Genomic DNA, 26,290 nt, shown 5'->3' on the forward strand with positions numbered 1-26,290 from the left:
GTTTCTTGTACTAGGGTGTGACTTCACTCTATAACAACGAACAGTAATTTCTTAGGATGAGGCCCAGAAATCAGGATTTTAAAAGATTCCAAGTGATTCTAATGTGCAGCCAAGGTTGAGAACCACTGATCTATAGCCAACCACCTCCTTGACCTCTCAGTCACCCCAAGCCTCAGGATCAGTCACATCACTTGTGTCTGGCCTGACACAAGCAGGAGGACCTGCTGCTGGGACAGGTCTTTAGTGGCTTCTGTCAGGCCGGGCACAGCAATGTGGCAGACAGCGCTCTGGGTGCTGATGACAGCAGTGAACATCAAAGACCAAAACCCCTGTCCTTGTGAAGTGTGGTCAGCGGTCCCAAGGGAAGGAAAGTGATAGCAGGTTCTAAGGCCAGCCTGAGAGCTGAGGCCACATCTAGATGATTCACAGAGGAGAGGGACAATTTCCAAAGTTAGTGACAACTGCTCAGCAACGTAGGACAGGGAGGAAAGTGCATGGCACCTGTGTGTCCCCCTCCCATCCAGTGCCCACCACAGGCATTACTAATCAATCATGGCATGCTTTCCCACTCAGCCCCGTTTCTCAACATAGCAGTCCAACAAGTCATTACCAATCGAGTTTTGTGTGAGTGGAAACCTCCCAAGGCCCATAAAATAGTGCTGACCACTGCCACTAATGCAAATTTGTTGAGAAGGAAGGGCTCCCTGGAGGAGACTGGGATGAATGGAGAGCAGGTTCTAGGTATGTGGACCAGGCTGCAGTGTCGAAGATTTTGGCACAGTCAGGAGGACTAGGCAGGTGGCAGAAGTGAAGCGGGTGGGAGCGGAATTTTGCACAGATGGACTGTGAGGTCATAACAATGGATCCCAGGGCAGAGGCCATCTGTTTGTCTGTCTGCCCTCTGCCCCAGTTTTATGCATCTTGGCTAATGTGAGCAGCTGGTGTCTGGCCAGGTGTGTGCTGCCATCAGAAAGACAGGCTGGACCCTACAGGTGCTAGTGATGGGGGTCCCAGCAGAAGGCAAGGCCCTCCAGAGGAGGCCATTATCTCTAAGATCTGCTCAGCCTGCAGAGCCGCCCAGGCCAGAGCTAAGACCCAGGCAGGGAGGAGGGACTCTTTGCCATGATGTCAGGGTCTCTTAACTACCCATTGGCCGATTCCCTTCAACACCACCTGCCAGGCCCAGAGGCCCTCGGGTGTTGGAATAAGCAAGTGACTATGAACTCTAAGGATGCAGATTGACAGGACCAGGCCTTCCTTCAGACTTGAGCTTGATGGAGGACCTCTGCTCCTAGCGTAGTCACTACGAAGAGCTCTATGGGAAGCCGGGTGAAACCAAGTAAAAGAGGTCTTTGCTTCAAGGCTTCTCGGAGCCTGAGGTATGCTCAGACACGTGAGGATATTTAAAGTGAGGACAGAGCACGCAGCATCTCCTGAATGTAGTCACTCACGGAAACCTTTGGGAGATTTCTATCACTATCCCACGGGCCTAGTGTCCCACTGAACCCAATTCTGGAAACGCCTCCCACAGTTTTCTGTGTTTCCCACCACAGCTGTGCTGTGCAGCCCTCTGCTGCCCAGGCCCTCCAGCACTGCCTGCACGGTCCTGCCTCCACGCGCTTGCTTGTGCTGTGCCTGCCCTGGAAACCCCCTTTTTTGACCCTCTATCTTTCCATATTCTGTCCATCTTTAGTCCCATCCACTCCACAGTGTGACTGAACCACCAGCTGCTTTAGTCTCCTCAGATAGACTGTAGCTGGCTCGTGTCACTCCTGTGTCCTCGCAGCACAGCCCTGGCCGGGCAGGTGGCACTCCCGGAGCCCTCAGCTGGTCAGTTCGGGCCATGGCGGGGGTGCAGACTGACTACACCCGTGGGCAGGTGTGAGAGACTCACCTCCAGGCTGCCTTCTCTCCCCTCAGATCCCCACGCGCAGTTCATAGGGGTAAAGTCTTTCCCTCCGCGGGGGAAGACACTTCTCCACCTCTGGAACTTGGCTCCCTTCCTCTCCTGCTTGATATGCAGGGAGCAGGGCCAAGAGGGAAGGGAACCCCCTGATCTCCTTGCATGTTCTCCTCCTCTGCAGGGGAACAGGGGCATTTTCTTATTTAATTATTAATGTCCTAACGGATGGTGCTCGATACGTTAACCTCTGTCACTCCGAATGGAGTCGGCCTAATAACCGCTGTGACAGGATTGATTTTCCCTCAGTCAGGGCATAAGCATACATGTCATTGGGATCCATCCTCCGAGAGCCCAGGGAAGCCCCCTTAAAGTGAATGGCCATGAGTTGCCTCCATGAGGGAGCAGCTCCTTTGTGTCTGCTCTTCACTGCCTCAGTGACATGTCTTTTTCTGAAATCAGTTCCTGAAAGGAATTGACTAGTGCAGCTTAGGACCTGACCCCACCTTCAAGATGCTCACAGACACGTTGGCGAGATCAAGTAAACGTGCGAGGGAGACGGCATGCAAGGTGGGGAGTGGGGACTGCTGGCCAGGCTCTAGGCTGCCAGAGCGAGACTGGCTTTAGGCTGCCAGGTGCCAAGCCCTGCAGGGGGAGGAGGGGCCCCGGGGCCTGAGCTGGACCTCCTGTGGATGGTATTTGGATGTGCTGAGTCGAGGAAGAAGGGGATTGAGGCCGGGGAGCAGTGTGAACAGGTTGGGCATGGGGGACGGTAGTAGAGGAAGAGCAGGAGGGAAGACTAGCCTGACCCAGGAAGCAGGGCTGGTGATAAGATTGTAGATGAGGCCACTTTCAAAGGAAAAGTCTGAGGGGGTATCCAAGAGGAATAATCATTTCTACCCCAGCCTGGGTGTCCTTCTGCCCCACAATCCCTCCCATCCTCGCCACACTACTACAGAGGCAGACTTGGCCTCAGAGGGGGAACTTTGCAAATGCTGGGGATGGGACTGTTCAAGGCGAGGGTGTGAAGCCTGGGGAGCCCCTGCCCTGTAAGCCTTTAACTCATTTAGACTGTTGGTCTCAATGCCACCTACTGTCTGTGTCCTTGTGTTGCTCTGTCCATCTCCCACTTCCTGTGTGCTCGTCCAAACACCCATCACCCTCTCTGTGCCCCAGTGTCCAGGCATCCCACTGCCAGTGGGAGTCAGCTACACTGTCCTGTCCAGACCTGACTCTGAAAGGAAGAGGTTTTTATGAAGATTTAAAAAGATCTTCCCAGTTACAGCAATGATCCAAGTTACCTCCGTCTCCCACCCCCTTCCTGTCACCATGGACCCACGGGGCCAGAGGAACAATCTCCTCTTGTCAGGTGGCCTCATCCTCTGTTGTTCTAAGTTTCATAAGTTTGAAGATGCAGTTGGGGGGTCCTTTCAGGAAAATGCTGGCGATTCCAGGGGCAGCCAAGGTAAGGAGACGGGGCCACAGAGAGAACCAAGAAGAGGCGTCCTCTGCAGTTGGCATTCAGGCTCCTTGCCTTTCAGGGTGCGGTGTCCCTTAGTTCATTTTTTAATGTGATTTCTCTGATGTCTGGTCAGCCCAAACCCCGCCTGGAAGAATATGCTCATCACTGAGACTCAGTGCGGCATCCTGCGCAGGCTCTCCCTCAGCCAGGGGCATCTCCTCTCTGAGGAGAATGGGTGAAATGACCTGTAGACTCCAGTTTGTGAAGGGCGAGCTGCGGAGGGGCTCCTCTGAGGACCAGGATGGGGTGGGGTGGGGGAGAGAGGTGTGGCTTGGCTTGCCCACTCCCGGACTCTGCATATTGAGCAGAATCACCAGGATCCCTGTTCTCCTTTCTAACCGATTTTCAGAGTACATTTAGCCAGATTATTTCCAGATCTCAAATAGAGAGAAAAACTTCATTAATCATTAATTTGGACCCCCATGGCGTTACAGAATTGGCGACATTTGTTTATCTTTGAAGGAGCTGGTAAGAAAGAGTTTAACAAGGACATATTGGGGTTGGGGAGGAGAGCGGCTAACCTCTCAGGAAGACAGGAGCTCCATTTAGCTTCCCTCTGTGTACAAGAGGGGGCATGTGCAGCATCCGTGCCCCTCTTCTCTGTCCCCACGGAGACAGCGGGCGATGCTTCCTCATCTGTAAGCTCAACCTCCTTTCAAGCTGGGGACCCCTTTCCAATGTCAACATATTTTTAATACCATCCCTGCCCCCCAGTTGATAGGAGTTGCATTTTTTTAGTGTGTTTGGTTGAGAAGAAAAGCTACTCTGAATTCAGTAAAGCTTCTGATCAAATCCTGATAGCATCTGTGTACACATGCAAAATGGTGCCATCCTTCTGCGTCATGGTGTCCCTTTAGTCTATAGCCGATGTGTGAGCACATAGGGATTCCAGGTCCCCCGAGGTGGCTCTGGAGACCCCTGCACCCCCACTCGGTGGGAACCCTTGGGAAGTTCTCAGGGGTCATTTCAGCCACTCCCACCTCCATGGTTCTCTGTGAGGAGTCCTTTGTTGGGGACAAGGGGATTGGCGTTCTTTGTAGGCACACTTAACGCCTGTCACAGGCTGTCCCTTTAGGGGCTTGGATCGAGCTCAACAAACTCTTCCCTGAATCCCCCTACCAAGCTGCCCAAGCCCTTCATCCCATGGTGGGAACCACGTGCTCTAACTAATGTCACTCTGGCTGGCAGCGACTTATATCCCGTAGGAACAGAGAAGCAAGACGCAGCTCTGGGTGGCTTGCTTGACCAGAGCTGCCTGGAAGCTCCCCCAGGGCCACACCAGCCACCTTCTTCTCTTTCTTCATGGCAGGAGGGGGTGTAGGGAGAGGAAGTGAGTGGGCAGAGAACATCAAAGATGAGGGAGAAGGGGACAGAGGGAGGGCATTGCCTGTAAAGTATTTAAATCAGGGCTCTTGGTCCAGGGGTGGGCTCATGGGCCTGAGCACACCCTGAAATCATAGCCAAATGTGTGGGGGCATTTTTCTGGGGAGAAAGTCTCTAACTTTCATTAGAGTCTCAAAGCGGTGCGTAAGCCGAAACACTTTTAGATGCCCTGGTTTGGGATTTGACTTTTCCCTGAGTCAGGCTTCCTACTCCTTGGTTACTCAGAACCCGCGAAGTGTTACTGCATTAGTCAAAGACTGCACATGTAAAAATATCAAATGTTCATTGCGCAACGATGATGGGGAACTTCATCTGCTTAGCCGGTCTGCTTAGCCGCTTCATGTGAGAAGTCTCAGCGCCAAACAGATGCCAGGGAACGTGGCTGGTCAATGACGCTACCTCCTTTGTTCTCCTCACAGGGCCCGGGATGGCACGCTCAGGGGCAGGGCTCATTGTCTTCTCCCTCCTGCAAACCGTCCTCTCTCTGAACCCCGAGGACCCCAACGTGTGCAGCCACTGGGAGAGGTAAGGCATGGGTCTCAGATGGCCAGACACTCACCTGAGCTTTGCACTGTCGGGACAGAAGCAGAGGCAGGAGGTCCAGAAGCTGTCCACTGAGGGCCAACAGTCCAGCTAGAGAGACAGCATGGAGCTGAAAGACAGGACAAAGCAGGACAGATTCTGTCTGAGACTCAGGGTGGTGGGAGGTCAGGGTGCAGGCGTTGAGTGACAGGCCATTTAAGTGATGCAGTCTCACAGTTGACAATGTACTCGTGTTCCTCCCTGCATTCCCACTTCCCAGTCATTTTTCAGACGAGGAAGTAGAGGCCAGTGCCCATTCACAGCCAGGTGGGTGCAGTGAGTTGTTCTGGTCCAGATATGTTGTTTTCTGATACAATAAAGTCTTCCCTGGTCTCCCAGGACTGGCAGCAGTGCAGCGGCCTGGACATGTGGGTGGCCAGCAGCCTGCCCTGAGGAGATGGGGGAGGGGTTGGAGGGCTGCTCAGGGAAGGGCAGTTGAGGGCAGAGGCAGAAGAGCCGGCTGCGGCACGAGTTCCTCGGGGAGTAGGCCAGGGCCCTGCAGACAGTCTGACTTTGAAGCACAAGGTTAACGTATTGATTTTGGTGAGCAGAGGACAGTGACCAGAGACCCAATCAGGAAAAACGAAATTAAACCCTGGAATTGATTGGCCATGCTGACCAGGATGACTCTGCCACTTAGATGTTAATAAATCAAATGAATAAAATTAAGACGAGGGCCCGATGGGGGAAGCAGATGGTGGAGGAGGACAGGTGAAGGGGTGGTCCATGCTGCATGCCCAAGAGGGTGAATGTCCCGTCTCATGGCAGGGAAAGCCCCTCACCCAGGGCTCTGGAGGGACAGTGCCTGCACCAGCATGGTTTTTGGTGACTGGCGCTCTACGGGGAGTCCCCACAGAGTCAGGCTGGAGCAGAAGGCAGTGGGCCCCTTTTCAGTGAAGTGGGAAGAGCACGAGATCTGTGACCAGTAGACCCTGGTTCATTGCAGTCTGGAGTTTTCCAACTGTTAGTTCTATGGCCTTGGGCATGTCTCCTAACCACTCTGAGCCTACTTCCACCTCCGTAAGGTGGAAGGGGGGAGAATGAACCTCAGGCTTGTTGGAGGGTCAGGGAACCAGTTTCGCAAAAGTGCTTTGCGGAACAGAAAGCTAATAATTGATTACCTTTTCTTGTTGACAACTCTGTCTTTGTAGGAATGGTTATCACAGATTTTATGCACACCAGGCTCACTGGGAATGTGAATGAAACACGGAGTCTGCTGAGACTCCGATTCCATTGGTCTGGGGTAGAACCTAGGAATATGTATGTTCATAAGGTTTCCATAAGGAATGTGTAAGGTTTCATAAGGTGATCGTGAGATGATTCGGGCCCCTTGGCCTCCTGGTTATGGTGAATTTAGACCTTTATTTCCCAGTGGGTGAGAAGGCGAGCAGGTGGAATTCCATATTAGTCTCTGGTTTATGGACTCTAGTCTCATCAGCCCTGACTTGTCCACCCGTCTGTCCCCATTGAGACAGTTGCTTCCTGCCCGCATACCTCCTTCCCTGCTCACCTCGGCCTTTCCTACTGCCTCCAACTAGGTCTCTCTCCTCTAGGAAGCCCTCCCTGACTTCCCTCTTGTCTGAGTCCCATTTGCACCAGTGGATCAGTTCAAACTTAAACCAAACTCCCTAAGTTTCTACACCTGCCCAACATGAACAAGTTGGGAATGTGAACATATTCTGAGCCCAGCCTGCACAGAGCTGGCATTTCAGGTTTACAAGGCTGTCAGCTGAATATGTAGCTTTGGTGGGAGAACAAAGAGTAATCCTAACAGCTAAAATGAGGTCTGAGGACGCTCTGGGCATCTCTAACCCTCTCGAAGTGATGCCCTGTGATACCAAGCGCCTCCTTTTTCTTGGCTTTTCCAACTGAGCTCTCTTGCCAGTTACACATGGATGGATCTAGTCTGTGTCATTCCAGAAACACACCCTGGTCCCCAGAGACCACTTGGGGAGAACTTCCCAGCTGGATTAGTGCTTCTGGCGGGCTCCTCGTTAATTAGACACCTCCACCATAAAACCCAGCGGAAAGACCTCCCCAGGCTAGTAAAGCCCAGCTCTACCAGATTAATCTGGCCCCTCATTAGCATGCTGGCAAATGAGCATGTTAAACCATCCAGGCATGAAACCGGGGGCACACACTTCACCCCGAGTCTTGGAGTTGGTTCAAGGTCTCATTGACAGACTTGCTTGGCTCAGGGCACTCTTTCAGAGCCAGCTCTGTCCCTCATGACCCCCTCCCCGCCCCCTCCGTTGGGCTGATGCCTTTTCTCTGAGCACCCACTGTCCCCAGTGCTGGGGGGTGGGTGTTTGTCTGAACCCTTGAGTGCTTAACAAAGGCAGGGAGGCCATTCTGTGGGTGGGTCTTGCTCTGGCTCCCCTACCATGGTCCGGGAGGAAATATTCCTCAGTGCCTGGCACAGGAGGTGAGCTGTTGCCAGTCTTATAGTAATGATGGCTAGCATGTTAGACACTGCATTTTGCATTTATTATCTTCCCCCCACCCTGAGATGTAGACACTACTATTGCCCTCTTTAATCCCCACAATAGCTACATGAAGTCCCTGGGAATATTTAGCACAGATTTCCAGGTGAGGAAAGGGAGGCTTATAGGAGTCTTGTATGTCTAAGGCAGTGATGGCGAACCTATGACACGCGTGTCAGAGGTGACACGCAAACTCATTTTTTTGGTTGATTTTTCTTTATTAAATGGCATTTAAATATATAAAATAAATATCAAAAATAGAAGTCTTTGTTTTACTATGGTTGCAAATATCAAAAAATTTCTATATGTGACACGGCACCAGAGTTAAGTTAGGGTTTTTCAAAATGCTGACACGCCGAGCTCAAAAGGTTCACCATCACTGGTCTAAGGACACGCTGCTAACAAGAGACAGGTTTCAATCTTGACCCAGAGCCCCCATGCACTCTCATCCATTCATTCATTCTCCCTCCTCTAAGTGAAGTGTCAGAGCACAGGGTCATGGAATTTCAGAGTGGAAGGGGCCTTGGGGAAGCTAGGGGTGGATGTGGAGCTGCCTCCGTTTCTCCAAGCCTGGAGATAAAACGGGGCTTTGGGCCATGTCTGCATAGATATGTGTGCCTCTGAGGCATGGCTTGCCGGGTAGAGGCTCAGCAAGGGCCCTCTGACATCCTCAGTGCTTCAGAAGAACAGCATGTCCCACCACCCCTCTCCCTCCTGGACAGGGCTGACTGCTCTGGCCTTTCTGAGTTCTAGACCTTTCACACTTCCGGCGTCAGAGAGCCTGCTGTGGACTGAGTCAGGGAGCTGGTCTGCCCAGACCCCTTGCAAGTAAACCAACAGTTTCCTCGGGCAAAGCAGGCGGGTTTTTATAGCCTGGACCTGGCCATCTGGCCCAGGTCAGTGAGCCTTCTGGGAGGAAAACACTGAATAGTACCAACACACATAAAAATGAATTCTGAAATCCCAGCCTGCACAGGAGGTGTGAGTCTGTGCTTTATGTTCTGGCTTGGCTGCCTTCTCATACAACTCCTGGCAGGGTGGGCAGGAGGGAAGGCTTGTTTTTGTGAAGTTGAGACCTGCTTCCCTGTGGCTTCCACCCATGGGTCCATTTTTACAACTAACAGGCAGGAAAATGAGATGCCACCTTGGTAGCGCAGAAGGTCACTGGTAACTTTGGGGAAGTCACTTATCCTCTCTGATGCTCAGTTTTGTCAGCTGTGAAATGAGGATATAGCAATGCCACCTACGTTATAAGATTGTGTGAGGATTAAAAGGGTTTAAAACACTAATTGCAGGGCAGTTAATACATATTGACAGTTATCCCTACCAGCTGTGTGACCTGGGCAAGTCACCTCCATCTGAGCCTTAGTTTCTTCATCTCTAAAATGGGACCACTTACTTCACAGAGTTGCTACAAAAATTAACTTCCATGCAGGTGTTTTGAAAACCATAAAGATCTAAACACATGTATTTTTTAAAATACATTTTTTATTGATTTCAGAGAGGAAAGGAGAGAGAGATAGAAACATCAATGATGAGTGAATCATTGATTGGCTGCTTCCTGCACACCCCACACTGGGGATTGAGCCCGCAACCTGGGCATGTGCCCTGAATGGGATTCAAACTGTGACCTCCTGGTTCATAGGGCAACACTCAACCACTGAGCCACACTGGCTGGGCTAAATACATATTTTAAAACTGTTGGCTCTGCTTTCTAAAACCACACAGAATAAACCTAAACCCTCCTTTATTCTTTCTCTGTTAAATGAACAAATAACTAGAATTTCAGGAAATGAGCTGGGCCAAAGGGCAGTAAGGCATGTGTCCTAGATCCAGCCAGGCATCAGGTAGGTGTGGATGCCAAGGGTATCCAGGGCAGAAGGAGGATAGTGGGGCGGGAGAGAAGGGGTGTTGGAGCCCCAGGACACTTGGCTGAGGCCTGGCTTCCCTGGGGAGGGAGGCCCCATCCTGAGTATTAGCTCAGACTCTCAAGTGCTGACTGTGGCTTCCATCTCCCGTCTGGTTCTCAGCTACGCCGTGACTGTCCAAGAATCATACTCACACCCCTTTGACCAGATCTACTACACACGATGCACAGACATCCTCAACTGGTTCAAGTGCACCAGGCACAGGTGAGTACCTCTCTCAGACGGCGGGGCAGGGAAAGGGTACTGGGCCCTCAGCGTTTGCCTTTCTGCCAGTTAGTAAAAGGCCACTGTGACACATGTGGTCCGTGCATCACCTGTATCCCCTTGGTAGTCACTCTTCACACTAAACCCCAGAGATGCTCTGCTGAGGGCTTCTTTCTGGCCAGAGGAGCAACGGGCCAGTCAGGCTAGAGGCACCTGAGAATTAATGTCCTTGGGGGCATTCCTCAACCAGTAACAGGTAGGGAGTTGGTAGGTAAATACCCCAGCTTCCTGCCCCTGAGAATAGAGGGGACAACTCTGAGTGCATTCCAGAGGCGCTCGGTCACCCTTAGCAGTAACCTGCTCAATAGCACACCCTACATTGGCTGCCTTTATTTCCCTGTCTCACTTTCCCGTTCCCCTCCTAGTGCTTTCTAGGATCACTTCCTAAATAAAGGACTTGTCCTTGAATCCTTGTCTCAGGTCTGCTTTTGGGGGGAAATCCAACCTAGAACAGCCATTCCCCCTCCGCACCCCCTCCCCCGAGCAGATGAAGTCCCATGCCTTGGAGAACAGAGTGCAGGCTAGAGGTCAACACCCTCTCAGCATCTCAACCACTGCCTGTGGGAATCCTGCTCCCTTGCCTCAGCCCTCCTGCAAATCATGACATGCTCCCATGTCACAGGCAGTGGTGGCGGGGGGCGGGGGGCGAGGGGGGGTGGAGGAGGGAAGGAAGAGAGAACATTTTTTGTTGGATGACCCTGGGCAAGCCATGATGAATGATCCTTGCCTTACCTACCTGCAGGGTCCTGTGAGGCCAGGGCTTTGAAAAGTGCAGGGGAGAATGGAGAACAGTGAGGTATTAGACCCAAGGTGGCATTATTACTTCAGGGTTGAAAAAACAGCAGATGAAGAGTAAAAGAGAGAATGAGTGAGAGACCAGACGGTTCACTTCCTAGTTGCTGAGCATCTGTGTTGGTTCCAGATTTCCTTGCCTCCTCCTTGCGGGCCTAGTCCCTCTTTGGGATTTATGCAGGAATCGTGGTGGGTAGCGTGTGGAGGGGAAACCCATTCTATGCTGAAAAGCCAAAGTCCTGGCATTTGGGGTTTTCTAGTAACTTCCTGTGAGACACTGAACATAGATATAATAACCACTTTAAAATCCTTGCCTGCTAATCCAACAACTGGGTCATCTTGAGGTTGGTCTCCATTGATTGCCTTTTCTCTTATGTAGGTAATATTTTTCTAGTTTCTTTATATGTCTAGTAATTTTTCATTGTATGCTGACTGTTATGAACAGCAGAGACAGTAGAGACTGAATTCTGTTATGTACCTTTAGAGCAGGGGCGGGGAACCTTTTTTCTGCCAAGGGCCACTTGGATATTTATAACAGTATTCACAGGCCATACAAAATTATCAACTTGAAAATTATGTTGCTAGGAAAACAGCAGGGCCAGACCAAATGAACGCCCTCCTCTAGGGAGTATCAGTTCATTGTTGCTTGCTTGCTTGTTTGTTTTATCAGCCAGTTAACTTGGCTAAACTCAATTTCCAAACAGAGAGTTCACTAGTTTTAGCCTTACCTGGGCTGCTTGTAACCTGTCCTCCACACACATAATTTCAGGGGACAGAAGTTCGGGCAGATTTTTACCAAGAATATGGGCTTCCTCTTTGCGGCTCTTGTCTTTCTGGAGTTTCCCTTCCCACTCTCTAGTTGCCGAGTCCACCCTGTATTTGTCCTGTGGTTCTTCAAGCCAGTGAGGCTGCGTGTCTTCTGTCTAAGTTCTAGCCATCTGGAGCTTTTATTGCTGACTTTGGTCTGTCCTTGGACTAACCTTGCCCGGTGTCATTCCCTTTGTCCAAGTGTCCACTCCGCTCTAGTATCCACCTTTGTTCTCTCCCTAGTGCCTTCAGGTAGTTGTGTTTTCTACTTTCCCCAGATTGTATAACTGTTTGCAGGGGTGTTGGTCTAACAGGAACTACTCAGCCATTACCCCATCCCCTTCCTAAGCCCTTGGCTGTGAAGTGAGGAGGTGGGACCCAGTGCCTCCTCCCAGCTCCCCCAGTTGTGCCGAGTTAGCTGCCTGTGGACCTGGTCAGGCAGAGGCAGAAACAGAAGTCCCGTTCCCTCCCTGAGCCGGCCAGGCTCTGAACCAGCCAAGCTTGCTCTGCGGCGTGGCTTTGCTGGGTCCTTGGAGTCCCGGCTGCCGTCCATCACCGCTGGGGAAGGGTGAGTGAGTGGCTGCTTATTAAAATAGGCTGCATTCCTGGAACACGAGTTATTTTGCTAAATTATTGAGTCGCCTTGCAGCCTTCCTGATGACCCAGAGTGTGACGCTGACAGCGGCACCATCAGTCTGCTCCGTGCGGAGTGCCTTGTTTGAACGAACGCAGCATCATTCTCCTGACAGCAGCCTGGCCCCGGCTCCTTCCCTCTCCCACTTCTCACCCCAGCACTGGGAGCAAGCAGGGATGGGCAAGCCAGCAGCAGCGGGAGCATCTCTCTCCTGAGAGGCTGTGGTGATGTCGAGACCACCTCTCCGTGGGAGGGTTTGGGGAGAGCCCTGTTTGGAGGGAGCAATGGACTGGTGACCTCTGAGTCAACCCCAGTTGCTCTTTACCTGAGAGGTGCTTACACCACCCCCGAAGCTGCCAGGAGCTGCCTCCCTGTGCCGGGAAAGTAGCCTCACTCTGAGAGCAGCTTGCTTTCCATTATGGGTTTTTGACAAAGTAGAATGACCTTAGTTTACGACATTCCCAAATATCACAGATTTCCCCAGAGTCCCACACTGTCATTTGTCATAAAGCGAGGGCTTTAAGGACTGGGAGCCTGTGTGGTAGGACTCCCTTCCCAAGTTGGCCTGACCCTCCGTGGAAAGCAGACTGTCGGCATCTGCAACGACCAGCCCTGCTCTCTGCCCCCTGAGGAGGGGTCCACAGGCCATGGACCCCCAGTGCTGGCGGGGAAGTGAGAGAGCTCTGGCCTCAAGGCCTGAGGACCTGGGTTGAGTCCTAGTTAAATGACATGACCTTGGGAACTTGCTTTCTCTTTCTGGTCCTTACTGGCCACTTCAGATCTCCTCCATTATGACCCTATGTGTGAGGAAGGAGCTTTGCCTCTCAGTGTCCCATTGACTCCCTCCGAGGACTCAGTTCTCACACCATCCATTGCCCTTTTCTTACTCTCACGATGGCCATCCCATAAGCCCAGCAAGCCACCCCGTGGGAACTGGCACAGGGCAGCAGGTTAAGCTAGTAGCTTTGAAATTAGACTGACGCGGGTTTGAATCCTGGCTCTAAAACTGTTTAGCTGTGTGACCTTGAGCAAGTCAACTCCGAATCTCGGCCTTCTTATCCATAAAACAAAGTGGGAGGCGGTACATATAATTAAGTAAGAATAAAAACCCTAAAAAGAAATGAAATAAAGGGCATAAAGGAGCTACCTGCCTCAAGGAGGGAAGGGAAGGAGATTTTGCCTATAAACCTCTCTGGCTCAGGGCGATGTCTTAATGCTCATGTCAGCAGAAGGACGGGAACCGAGGTCTCTGATTCCCAGTCCAGAATGCCCTTTGCTCTCCGGGCCTTTCGGCTTCCCTTCCGTATGTAGCTTCGCTCTCTGAGAGCCAGGCTTGGTTCTGAGCCTTCCCAGGGACGGCAGGCAGAGCCCTCGCAGGAGGTGTTAATTTTGGTGTGAGGGAGACTAACTCACCTCTGGGTCTGAGTCACACTCAGAGCGTCCTTTGGATGACTGTGCTCCAGTTCTCCAAGTGAGTGGACCAGTTTCCAGGGGGCCATGAGCAGCCTGCTTGTTGGGGTGTTGGCAGGAGGCACAGAAACTCTCAGAATCCCAGTCCCATCCGAGTCACCCCCTGGGCCCCTCCAGCACAGGGCCTTGAAGTTTTAAGGAAAAGTCCCCAGTTACCCTCCACAATGTCACCCAGACAGCATCTCCTGCAGCCCTTCTCAGTATCACTCTGAAGGGACTGGGGAGAAGTCAGTAGGTGTAACGAACACCGTTTCATTCTGTATTACATTGCCCAAACCCCGCCATCGATTGTTCTTTATTGTGTTCCTTCATATTCGAAGCCACCATGCATTTTAAAGTGATTATTGAATGGCATCCTCAATAGAGCTTAACACAAATATCATTCTAACAGGAGTGATTGATTTTCAATACTTTCAAGTGGCTTTCTCCCCTGTGCCTTAGGATCAGCTATAAGACGGCGTATCGGCGTGGCCTCCGGACCATGTACCGGCGGAGGTCCCAGTGCTGCCCTGGCTACTACGAGAATGGAGACTTCTGCATACGTATGTAGGGGCTGCCTCTGCTCTGGCCTCAGTGGGGGTGGGAGGGAAGTGTGGGGGGAGGACTGAGGGGAAAGAGGTAGAGCTGTCTTTCGGGTCCTGGGCTGCAGGTCTCAGCTGACCTCAGAACTCCGAAGTCCCTGCCTGCTGCCAGCTCGGAGGGAACAATGGGTCTAATGCGAGTACATTAGCACAGAATTGTCTGTCACATCAACCTCCTAAGAGGGTTGATGGAAGCGAATCAGGTCTAGGCTCTGAAGGGTTCAGGAGAGAAGTGGACATTTCTGGAGTGGGCGCTCTGGGGAGCAGTGGGGAAGAAGTGCTGAGTGCTTGGCACAGAGCTGAGGGCATAGTAGGTGCTCAAGAAGGCTTTCTTGGATGGAAGGGAAGCTGAGTGGATAAATGAATGGAGAGATAGATGATGATGGATGGATGATGGTTGGATGGATGGATGGGAAGAAGGAAGGCAGGCTTGATTATTGGGTGACAAAATCATGGTACCTCGAAGGAGGATGGCAAGAGTAAGACATCACAAGGGACCTATTCCAGGAAGTAGGAAGGTTTCTAAAAAGAACTGGAATACACCAAAGAAAATGTTGGTTCATGAAAGACACTTGTTCCCTCTTTCCCTTTTTGTCTGCAGTGGCTCAGTAAACTGAAGCCTTGGGGACCAGGGCTGAGTTGCTGGCAGCTGCAGGCCCTCTGGGTGGGGGGCAGTGTGGTACAGTGGGAGACACCCAGGAGTAAGAGCCTGCAGGTCAGGGTTTTGGCCTCAGCTTCCCAGGCATGTGGCTTTGGCAAGTCGCTGACCCTCTCTGGGAGAATGGTTGAGGGCCCTGCTGGAGTCTAATGGACTCTCCCCACGCACCTCTGACCAGTGGGATGGGGCCCGTCTGGGGCTCTCCAGTGGACATTAGAAGGTTTCCTCAACGGCAGGACACTGTCAGAGAAGCTTGGAGCCCCCGTTTAATTACCGAGGGGAGGCCGCCCACACAGCTTCTGCCTCTGCATTGGGAGGCAGATTTGAAGAGTGATTTTCCTTGTTAGTATTCTCCTTGCCATCTGGGTGGGTAGAGCGAGCTAGCACCAGAGAGAGAATTTGGGCAGAGTGGGCGTGTTGACGTTGGGAATGAAACGACAATTTTTCCCTACTGTGTTACATCTCCCCTAATGCTGGAGAAACTCGATTCTAATTGCATTACAGGAATGAATGAAAAATGCTCCGGCCAATGGGGTCAATACTGATGGTTTTGCAGGAACAATGCAAAGATACTAACCCAACGCAAACTCAAAGAGCAGTGCAGAGGACTGGGCTGGGCCAAGGCCGTGGTCAGTGCTTCACCTGGGATGGGGTTACTGTGGGGACCCAGGTGTAGAGGTGAGGTCAGAATCAAGACTTTACAGCTGCCGCTCTGTTTGCCTGGAGTGGAGCGAGGGTCCGGCTGCCGGTGGGACATGGAGCCATGAAGATGGAGCAGGATGGGTGTGAGCGGCCCTTCTGAGCTCAGGGCGCAGTGACAGACTCAGGGAAATCATGAATGGAGTTCGGATGTCAGCACGGGGCCCCAGGAATGGATGAGCGCCTTCCCCTTCTAATTTCCATTAGTGGAGGCTGGTCAAGCTCTTGGAAAATGAAGAGCAGGGCAGGAGCGCTCAGTGTCCTGGTTGCGCAGGCTCGGTCTTACTGACTGGGAAGGCAGCACATGACCTGCCGCCTGCTCCTTATGTAACTGCCGGGCACTGCCTGCCGAGCTGGTGGCCACGGCCCGTCCTCCCAGGAAGCCACGCTCCTCAGGACGGGAGGCTTTTCCTAGGAGGGAGCAGGAGGGTCTCGGCAGGGAGAGGGGGCATTGTGGCGCGCTGAGGCTGGGAGTGGTGATAGAGAGGGCAAGAGGCACACAGGCCCGGGTTGAATCTCAGCTCTGCCGCTCCCAGCTCCTTCCTCTTTACCCTCATCACCATCCTCTGCAGGCAAGCACCATTCTGATCACTGTACATCCATCAACACATCAGCTCCTCTCAACAGCCTATGAGGTAGGGACCCTTCCTACTTCCAATTTACAGATCGGGAAACTGAGTCACAGAGCAATTCAGTAACTTGGCCAAGATCACCACTTTCTAGCTGTGTGATTTTGGTCCATATACTTAAACGCGCTGTAACTGAGCTGGAAAGCAGTAAAAGTGGAATTTGAACCCAGGCCATCTACTAGTAGCTCCAGAGTCTGCTCTGAACCTCTTGGAATAGGCAAGACATCACCTCTCTGAACCTCAGTTTCCACTCATGTAAAATGGGGATAGTAATCCCTAACCCATCAGGCACAGGATAGGTGCTTAATAAATGTCAGCTTCCTCCTCTGCAGCTTTGGGTCTTAACATTTTTTTTTTAGTCTTGGCTCTTATTTTAATTTCTCAGAGATCCATGGATTCTCTCCCTGGGGAAATGCATACTACATATGGAAACATGCACATGCACACGGCCCTTTGCAACAATTTCAGGGGTTCGTGGATCCTTTGACATGCTTAAAGGGTCTTTGGACCCATGGTCAGTCGTTTTGGCCATATGCTCATGTTTATCCATTCAACGTACACTTGTTGCAAATGCAGGGGTTATGCACGCACAGGAGAGGTAGATGCTGCCTGGAGGAGCTTGCAGCCTAGTGGAAGGAAAAGATCTGGTACAAAAATATGTGCAACCGAGTGTTGTAGCTGCTTTGACAGGCGTCTTTATAAAGTAGGGCAGGATAAAGAGGAGAGGCTGTCTTTTTGGCCACGCCCACTCACCAAGTGTTATTAAGAAATCAGCTACAGCCCTGACCAGTTTGGCTCAGTGAATAGAGCGTTTCAGCCCAGTAGTTTTTTTGTTTTGTTTTGTTTTTTAAATATATTTTATTGATTTTTTACAGAGAGGAAGGGAGAGGAATGGAGAGTTAGAAACATAGATGAGAGAGAAACATCGATCAGCTGCCTCCTGCACACCCCCTACTGGGGATATGCCCGCAACCAAGGTACATGCCCTTGACCAGAATCGAACCTGGGACCCTTCATACCACAGGCCGATGCTCTATCCACTGAGCCAAACTGGTTAGGGCAGCCCAGTGGTTCTTAAATACCTGCTGTGGCCACCCACAGCACTGTGCTGCCGACAGAATGTCAGAAACAGCTCCTGCCCTCGTGGATCCTACTGTCTTGTTGGGAAGGCAAGTCTAATGTACAGGAAGTCATTAGAGAACAGCCGGAGAGGAATGTGGGAACGGCTAGACAGGCCACACAAACCAGGCAGGAGAGAATGCTGTGAGCTGTGATCCCTCGCGGGCTTCATAGAGTTTGAGTTGATGGAAGGGCGTTGTTGGAGTGGATGGGAGAGGGAGCCCCATCAGCAAAGACGCGGAGTGGGCCTGAGCAGGGTGGGCAGATCTGGGCTGGGAGAAGGGGAGGGGAGGCTGGCAGGGGGCGGCAGTTATGAATTCCCTAGGGCTGCTCTTACAAAGCACCACAGCTGGTGGCTTAACCAGCATGAGTTTATTGTCTCACAGCCCTGGAGGCTAGAAGTCTGAGATCCAGGTGTCAGCAGATAGGTTCCTTCTGAGGGTGTGACAGATGTTCCAGGCCTCTCTCTGGCTTCTGGTAGTTCTTTAGCCTGTGGCAGCATAACCATTCTCCACATGGAGTCCTCCCCCTGTGGGTGTCAGTCCCCCAATTTCTCCCTTTTATAAGGTCACAGTCATATTGGATTAGGGCTCAGCCTAACGACCTCATTTTAACTCGATTATCTGTCTCTGAGACCTATCTCCAAATAAGGTCTCATTCTGCGGTTCTGGGAGTTAGCTAGGAATTTCACATATGAATTTGAGGAGGACACAATTCAACCCATAATGGGTGGGTGTCAGTCCCCCACAGGCTTTGTCACCTGTGTGTGAGAGAATGGAGTCCGAGGGTTGGGAACTTGTGAGCGGGAGAAATGGTAGTGAGAGGGTGAAGGACCGTGCCCAGGATGCTGGTGCTGGATGAGAAGCTTGTAGACCTGGGAGCATTCAGGAGCCAAAACCCTGCAGCCCTGCCCCTCCTTCCCCCCTCCCCACCTTCCAGAGGCCAGAGGACCTCCAAGTCCACTAGAACCTGGTGAGAACTCATCCAGTGTTGAGAGTCCTCAGGACCCTGCACAGGAACATCACCCGAGCTCTGGGAAGGGCCATGGGGACGTGGACCTTCCTCCAAAGCCACTTCCTGGAGCCTTGTTTCTCGGCACATGGTAGAAGGACACTGGCCCCATAGTGAAAGCCTTGGCTGACTGCCAGTAACTTGCTGTGCAATCTTGGGCAAGTCCCTTTGCCTCTCTGGTCCCACTGGGTATAGGATGGATCATCTCGGTGTACGGAAGGAGAAAGATGAAACAGTGAATGAGTGTCCTGGAAAGCAGATTCAGATGCAGGTGACACTATTTTTCTATTTGTACCATTTCCTCTGGCCCAGAACTGCCATCCTCGGAAGCCTTTCCACAACCATCCACGCCAGAGCTGCCCACACCTGGCCATTATCCACAGATAAGCATTAGTCTTGTTCCTCCTTGGTTGCCTAGGCATCAGATGTTTCTTGAGGATCGCTGGGCGCAAGCACACTTCCTTCTTTCTTTTCCTTGTGAAATAGGGCAGTGGGCATCTTTACCTCTGCAGGTAGAACTCATTTTAAGTCATGGGGGAGGGGGTTGAGGCATTTTGTGAAGCTCTGTACTTTGAAAATTTTAGCCTGTATCAGACTGGATGGGCTGAGTTATGCTGCAGTAACAAACAATACCCCAAACCCAGTGGCTTAAAACAATAACGTTTTTTGTTCATATTACATGTCCATTGTGGGCTAGCCAATGGCCTGCTCCTTGTCACCTTCACCCCAGGACCCAGGCTGATGGAGCAGCAACCCTGCAATGTTGCTTGTTGCCATGGCAGAGAGGAGAGCGCTGTGGCAGGTGTTGAAGGCCGAGGGCCAGCGTAATTAGTGAGCAGTGGTAACGCTTATCACAGGTTCCACACAGTAATCACAAATTACAATCCATTCAAATGTTTTACTGAGCACCTGGTAACCTAATATCAGAATCACCGGGAAGACTTGTTACAACACAGACTCTTGGGCCCCAGGCTCAGAGTCGCAATTCAGAAGGTTTGGGTGGGGCTGGAGAATTTGCATTTCTAACTAGGTCCCAGGTGATGCTCCTGTGTCTGGACTGGGAACCGCACTTGGAAAACCACTAGTCTTCCTATTCAAAAGGATGGTTGCTGCGCTCGCCAAGTGAATTGCAAAGAGCCCAGCAGGTTGCTTAACAGGTGCATCCCCTTTACCAAGGGCTTCTTCTGATGGGCCACGGGAGCAAGCAGGTCTCAGCATAGCCAGCAAGGAGGAGAACTCACCGGCCCAGGCCTCCTGTCTCCTATTCCCCTTGGTCAGAGTCTCCCCCATGGGGAGGTAACTCCCCCGAAATTCCAGGCGGTGTCCTCTGGCCCTTTCAGTGGCTGCTTGGAATGCCAGCACATGCCTCCTGCAGTGTGGTTTTCATCCAAACCCAGAAGAGGAGTAGCCAGAAGCTCCAGGTACATGGCTGATGGTCCTGGCTGGGCTGTGGGCTGGAGGTTTGGGGGTGCTCAGCAGACTTGGGCACCTCGTCAGGTTGGCTGGGAGGAGGGACTGCTCTGGCCCGGTGGGGTCAGTCTGCACTGGGTGGCCGAGGGGGAGCAGCAGCTGAAGGCCTGGGGGACTGGCTGCACTGGGGGAACCTGAGGGTGGGTAAGATTTAATCCCGTTAAATGCCTCACACCACTTTGGAGGTTAGATAGCCCTGTTTTATTATTGTGGTTGTTTTATACAGTCGATTATTACTTAAAGCCAACTCCTACGTTTACTGATTTCTTTGCTCCTCATCTATTCTCGCATCTCACTTCTCAGTTTGGCTGCATTCTTGAAAGGTCTCTTTCAAGAAGTTCTTTCCGGGAGAGTCTGCAAGCGACCCACTCTCTTATGCTTTACTTGTCTGGAAATGCCTTTATTTTGCCCTACTCTTGAATGATGGTTGAGCTGCCTATGAAATTCTAGCTTTTCAGTCATTTTCCTTCAGCAGTTTGAGGATGTTTTTCCGTTGTCTGGACTTTGTCATTGAAGTGTTTTTCAGTTTCCCTCGGATATGTCCATGTGTGGAGTTATTTTTATTCATAGTGTTTGCTCCTCAGAGGTATACGTCTTCCTGAAGCCAAGGCTTCATGCCTTTACACTTGTGGAAATTTCTCAGCCATCTCTCTCCAAATATCTCCTTTCCTCCACCCTCTAGTTCTCTCCGATTGGAGCTCTAAAATGGACTCTTACTTCATCCTCTCTCTCCTGGGCTCTCATTTTTCATCTCTTTATCTCGCTGTGTTGCATCTTGGACATCTTCCTCGGATCCATTATTCAAATCCGTTAGCTCTGCTAATTAACCTGTCTGTTGAGGTTTTAATTTCAGTGATATGTTTTGTTTCTAGGAGTTCCATTGGTTCTTTATCAGATCTGCATGCTGTTTCTGTAGTGTCCTATTCTTTCATTATGAAGTCTAATCCTTTTATTGCTTTAATTATTTTAAACATATTTCTTTTATGGTCTCTTTCAGATAGTTCTATCTTGAGCTATATAGTTCTATTAGTTCAAGTTCCTCGAGTATCAATTTCCCTTTTTATGGGGACTGCTGATTCTCCTTTCCTGTGGGTTGTGTCCTCATGTAGATTGTAATTTTTTTCTTTTGCTGTGAGCTCTAGTCTTTCCCCCCTGCCCCCACACCCTGGGTTGAGCAAGAGCCCTACACACACACCAGTTTTGCATTTTCTTATTAGGCACACTCATGGTCTTCACTGGCTCCTTACCAGTCTTTGCGTTCCTAACTTGCTTTGGGAGCCTATGTTGTGTGTGATGAAGGCTTAGGGTCTTTTTCCTTTAAATTTTTTTTAAAAGGGGAATTCACATAATAGTAACCATTTTGAAGGGTACGATTTTGTGACATTTAGTGCAGTCACAATGTTGTGCAGTTGTGACCTCTGTCCAGTTCTAAAACTTTCATCACCCCTAAAGAAGGCCCATACCCATTAAAGCAGTCACTCCCCACCCCCCATTCCTTGTTCTTTGTTTCTTGTGGGAGACTTTATTTTCCTCATCCAGAATCCCTTGCTTTTTCCCTAGGCTGGTGGGCAGCAATTTTAAGTTTCCCCTACATGGATCTGGCAACTTCCAAGGCCAGATCTGCCCCTCTGTGGGGGCCAGGAGCAGAGGCCATCCAGGTCTGATGTTGCTCAGGCACTGAGATCAGAGCAGTGTCCCCTCCTGTACTTTCCCCTCGGCAGGAGGGACCTGTTGGCAGAAGAGAGAAGTGGGGTCAGACAAGAGGGCAGATGAGAGGTTTGTAGGGAGAGGAAGGAAGTGAAGACAAACTGGTTTGATTTCAAACTGTTGCAAAGGTGGGTCCCTACAGGTGCCCAGATCAAGGTACCAATTAGGGGATTGCTGTGTGTGTGTGTGTGTGTGTGCGCGCGCGCGCGCGCTCGCAGAGCTGTGGGTTTGGTTTAGGAGGCTCCCCAGGGAATCCTGCCTGCTGCCCTCCCCAGAAACAGTGCTGATGCTGTCCCTTGGGTCACCAGCACCTGGTGCTGAGCTTTGCTGCCTAGGACAACATCCATTCTTCTATCTGACCATCCATTCATCAACATTTACTAGATGACCAGTACTGCTGAGTCCTGGGATGGACATGAATACAAAGCACCTGGGCTAGAGGGGAAAATGTGTGTGTGTTCTTTTTTAACTTTTGAAAAATAGGCAGTCACAGCATGGTAAGCACACTTTACATAAGCAGGCAAAGAAGCAGAGGGTGTCGCCAGGGTGGTGGTGGGGAAGGAGCGGCTGCCTGACTTCCTTGGCAGGTCCTCGCTGAGTGACCGAAGTTAGCACAGCCCCCACGATGTGGCCCCCAGCTTGTGGGCTTAGAACATTGATGTGGGATGTCCAGAGTGGCTGGGCTGCGGCTGATTCACACTGACCACACTCATAAAATACGGATGCTTAACCCTGATGCCAATGAATTCATTTACAATGAGAAACACAACTACCAAAGGCTTGCTCTTGTCCACTGGTCAGTGCTTTTCAGGCTTCAAGAAATAATGAGTGAATCACGGTCCAGGTTCCCCAAGGCCCAGTGGGTTCTCTGGACACCCCTCTGTTGGCACCTATTTCAGATTCCTCCTGTTTCCTCTAGAGCAGTGGTTCTCAACCTTGGCTGCACATTAGAATCACCTGGGAATCTTTTTAAAATCCTGATTTCCGGGCCTCATCCTCCGGAAATTCTGTCTCTTTGTTATGGGGTGGGGCCACAACATTAGTAACAAAAAAACAGAATTTCCGGAGGATGAGGCCTGGAAATCGGGATTTTAAAAAGATTCCCAGGTGATTCTAATGTGCAGCCAAGGTTGAGAACCACTGCTCTGGAGCACCACGTGTGTGGGATCCACGTGGCCGTGGTTTGTGTGCTCTGCACCCAGAGCCTCTGGGCCGCTGTCAGCCTGTGCCACTGGCTGTGATGCTCCTCGCCTGTCCAGCTATTCCTCCCGAAAGTGAGTTCCTGGAGCAGGGAGCCATGTTATTCCCGGGGCCAAGCACAGGGCCTGGCCCCTAGTGCTGAGTAATCATTGATCGAGTGAGCGAGAGTGTGAATGAATGAAAGAGACTTTAACCAAATACGGAGAGGTGTCTTAGGAGAAGCCACTAACTGTCGGGGGAATTGCAGGGCAGGGAGGGCCAAAGAAGTCTCCTTGAAGGAGGTCAGTTTTGAGTGGAGTCTGAATGGCGAATAGGAACTTGTGAGGAGGACAAGAGAGGAGCAGTGGCTAAGACAGCACCAGTGTGAAGGCCCCTCCTTCCCGTGTGGCCCTGGGCACGGTGTTTCACCTCCCACTACCTCGGTTTTCTCACCCGTAAAATAAAACAGGGCTGTATTGAGCACCTATCCCTTTGGGCTGTCATGAGTTTCCACAGAGAAAGCGTCTGGTACAGGGCCTGGCACGTAGTAAGAGCTCGGTAACTGTTAGCCACGGCTGATGGTATTATTTTTGTGGGGGAACAGCGGGAGCATAGAGAGGTGGGAGAGAGCAGGCAGCATCGGGCCCTGTGGGGCACAGGAAGAACGGGGAGGAAGTGGTGGGGAGACGGGGCTGGGGCTGGACCCGCAGCACCACACCAAGGAGCCTGGACCACCTCATGAGGTCACTAAAGGTTTCAGCAGCCAGTCACATGCTCACGGTGGTGTCTGGGCTCCGTCCGCTGCTTGGGGGGCAGCAGCATGGAGGACGGAGAAGGGCTGAAGGACAAGTTCGGAGGTGTGTGCAGGATGGGAGAGCCGTGACGTTGGTGCTCAGGCACCTTGGCCCCGGGGAGAAGAGGAGACTGAGGTCTAGCTGGCTGCGTTTGCTGGCCCAGCCCTCAATTCCAGGGCAGGCCTTTCCCGCAGCCGCAGAGGTGCCAGCAGGGGCCTGGGTGCTGACGCAGCTGTGGAAGAATCTAGGCGCTGCTCCTTAATTACCGGCTGCCGCTGTAATTAAACCCCTGCTCTCCGGACGGACGGGGGCCTCCGAGGAGAAGCCTTTATGAGTGTCGGAGCAGTCGGGCTTTATGTAAGTCCCCTTGCTGGGTGTCCTGGGCCAGGGAAAGCCTGCGAAGGAGCTGACCCGTCCCAGCCTGACTCCCCATGTCTGTATGGAAACTTCCCCAAGGCTTTCTATCTCCGGAATTCCCTCAGCACCTATGTAATGCCTCCTCTAATTTCTGGTCCTTGTTGGGCGTGTGCTGTTCCTTTGATGTTCTCACTGTGCTGCAAGCCCCACATGGCCTGGCCCAGCTAACTGTGACCCAGCTCCTCCCAGCCTTTCTCTCCCATGCTGGCCTCCAGGCTCTTTCTGCATATGGCACACAGGGAGCCCCGTGTGCTGGTCCCTCTGCCTGAATGCTCTTCCCCCAGATACCCATGTGGCTCACTCCCTTATTTCACTCCTTCTCCTCGAAATAGTCCCCTCCCTCACATCTTTGTTTACCCCCTTATTCTGTTTTTTTTTTATTAGTATTATCACTGCCTGATATAGAAATATAGAATATATGTGGGGGGTTTTTATTTTCTAAAATTTCTCAACTGAAATATATGTTTGATAGGAACAAGGGACTTTGATTTATTCTAGCTGACATTCCTACTCCTAGAACAGTGTCTGGCAGATAGTAGGTGTTCAACAAATGATGAACGAACCAATGAGTGAATGAACAAGTTAACTGTAAGCTCCTAAGGCAAGGAGCACCTTTTAAAACATATCATTTGGTCTCCAGTGGCTTCCAATGTGCCAGGCACAGATAGTGGCTCAAAAATACCGAGGTGCCACCAGTCTGTTCCAGTTCTGCCTTGTCCCCTCCCGTATTTTTTGACACTTCCCTCCACGTGCCCCACTACTGCTCACTCAGATGCTGTACCCTGGCTTCTTCATGCTGAGACTCGGCCTTCTGCATCTCGCTTCCCCAGGGTCCCTCTACGGTCTGTGAATCCCCTCCCACCCAGGCAACTACATTCTCCATTCGCTCTCACCCTGCAACTTCCTACAGGCTCTCCCTGCTTCCTAGACCCCTGATCCTGCTCTTCCCAATTTCTGCCTAATGGCTCTTGGAGACTCCAGGAAAAGCTGCGTTGTCTCTGGGAAGCCCAGCCAACACTTGCCTCTCCCACTCCCAGTCCTGATCTCAGCCCCTTCCCCCCATCACCCTTCCAGTGGTCAGCTTCTTATTCTCTCTCCCTAGGCCAGTGGTTCTCAACCTTCTGGCCCTTTGAATAAAGTTCCTCATGTTGTGACCCAACCGTAAAATTATTTTCGTTGCTACTTCATAACTGTAATGTTGCTACTGTTATGAATCGTCATGTAAATATCTGATATGCAGGATGGTCTTAGGCGACCCCTGTGAAAGGGTCATTCGACCGCCGAAGGGGTCGCGACCCACAGGTTGAGAACCGCTGCCCTAGGCAGTGAGCCCCTGAGGGCCCAGGCTGCAGGACACTGACATGCTTTGTGTGGCCTGGTCAACTATAAGGAAATGGGCTGGCTTTTCCTGGGTGCCTCAAAGGACACCCAGCGGAGTGGTCTCTGAGCAGGCCCTGAGACCCAGGAGTGGAAGGTGGCCTGCCTCTTAGGAGACCCTCATCCCCACTCCCCCCTGTTCCTTGGGTTCCCAGAGTCCCTCCCAGAGTTCTGGTGTCTGCACCCCATGTCACACAGGAGTGAAGAGTCTGGGGACCTGCTTTGGGGCTCTGCAGGGACTGAGACCACTATTCCAGGTCCTGGGAGGCCAGCCCTCTGGTTGGAGCTGAGCCCCATGCAACGCCTCCTGGTTTGCCGAGCTCCTTATTTCCTCCTGGCCCCTGGCCTTTGTAGCAGAGAGGTTTCAAAAAGTGGCTATTAGTGGGGTTTTGCAGATGATGGACACTCCGTTGCCAAGTCTGCTCTAATGCTTGCTCTTTGACGAAGGGAAGCTGAGTGGCTTCAGTGAGGGTGAAAATGATGACTCAGAGCCTCCCCTGCCTCCCAATGGCCACTTTGGTGTCCTCATCTTTGAAGAGCTCTGGTCAGCTGCCCATCAAGGGGCTGGGACTGGTTGGGGGAGCCGGACACCCCCATACTATGCTGGCCAGGCATTGGCTAAGATTCATGGAAGGCCTGAGAGCCCGACCCCCACACCTTGTTGCAGGTACACATCCCACTGTCCCCACCTTGTCTATACCTGGGGTACAAATGAAAATATTTATTACTAAAAGTAGGGCACTCCTGCCAGTAGGTTAGAACAGAATAGGACCCCGGAGGCCTCTTGTGGAGCTAGGGGTTAACCTTGTAGGTGCTGGGAGAGGGGCAGGGTGGCAACCACTTACCAACCAGAACAGAAGCATTTTACTATTTTAACATTTAAT

At 51.6% G+C, this 26,290-nt stretch overlaps 1 protein-coding gene across 1 annotated transcript in view; it reads left to right on the forward strand.

Annotated features, from left to right (window-relative positions):
* Positions 1–26,290, forward strand: part of MEGF11 (multiple EGF like domains 11) — a 246,887-nt gene that overhangs the window by 12,441 nt on the left and 208,156 nt on the right. The window contains 3 exon segments of the mRNA XM_023757800.1: positions 5,225–5,330; positions 9,901–10,002; positions 14,207–14,307. Of these exon segments, the coding sequence (XP_023613568.1) occupies positions 5,233–5,330; positions 9,901–10,002; positions 14,207–14,307 (301 nt within the window). The 5' untranslated portion in view covers positions 5,225–5,232.

Source organism: Myotis lucifugus, unplaced genomic scaffold (genome assembly GCF_000147115.1).
Source record: "Myotis lucifugus unplaced genomic scaffold, Myoluc2.0 scaffold_115, whole genome shotgun sequence".
Taxonomy (NCBI): Eukaryota; Metazoa; Chordata; class Mammalia; order Chiroptera; family Vespertilionidae; genus Myotis; species Myotis lucifugus.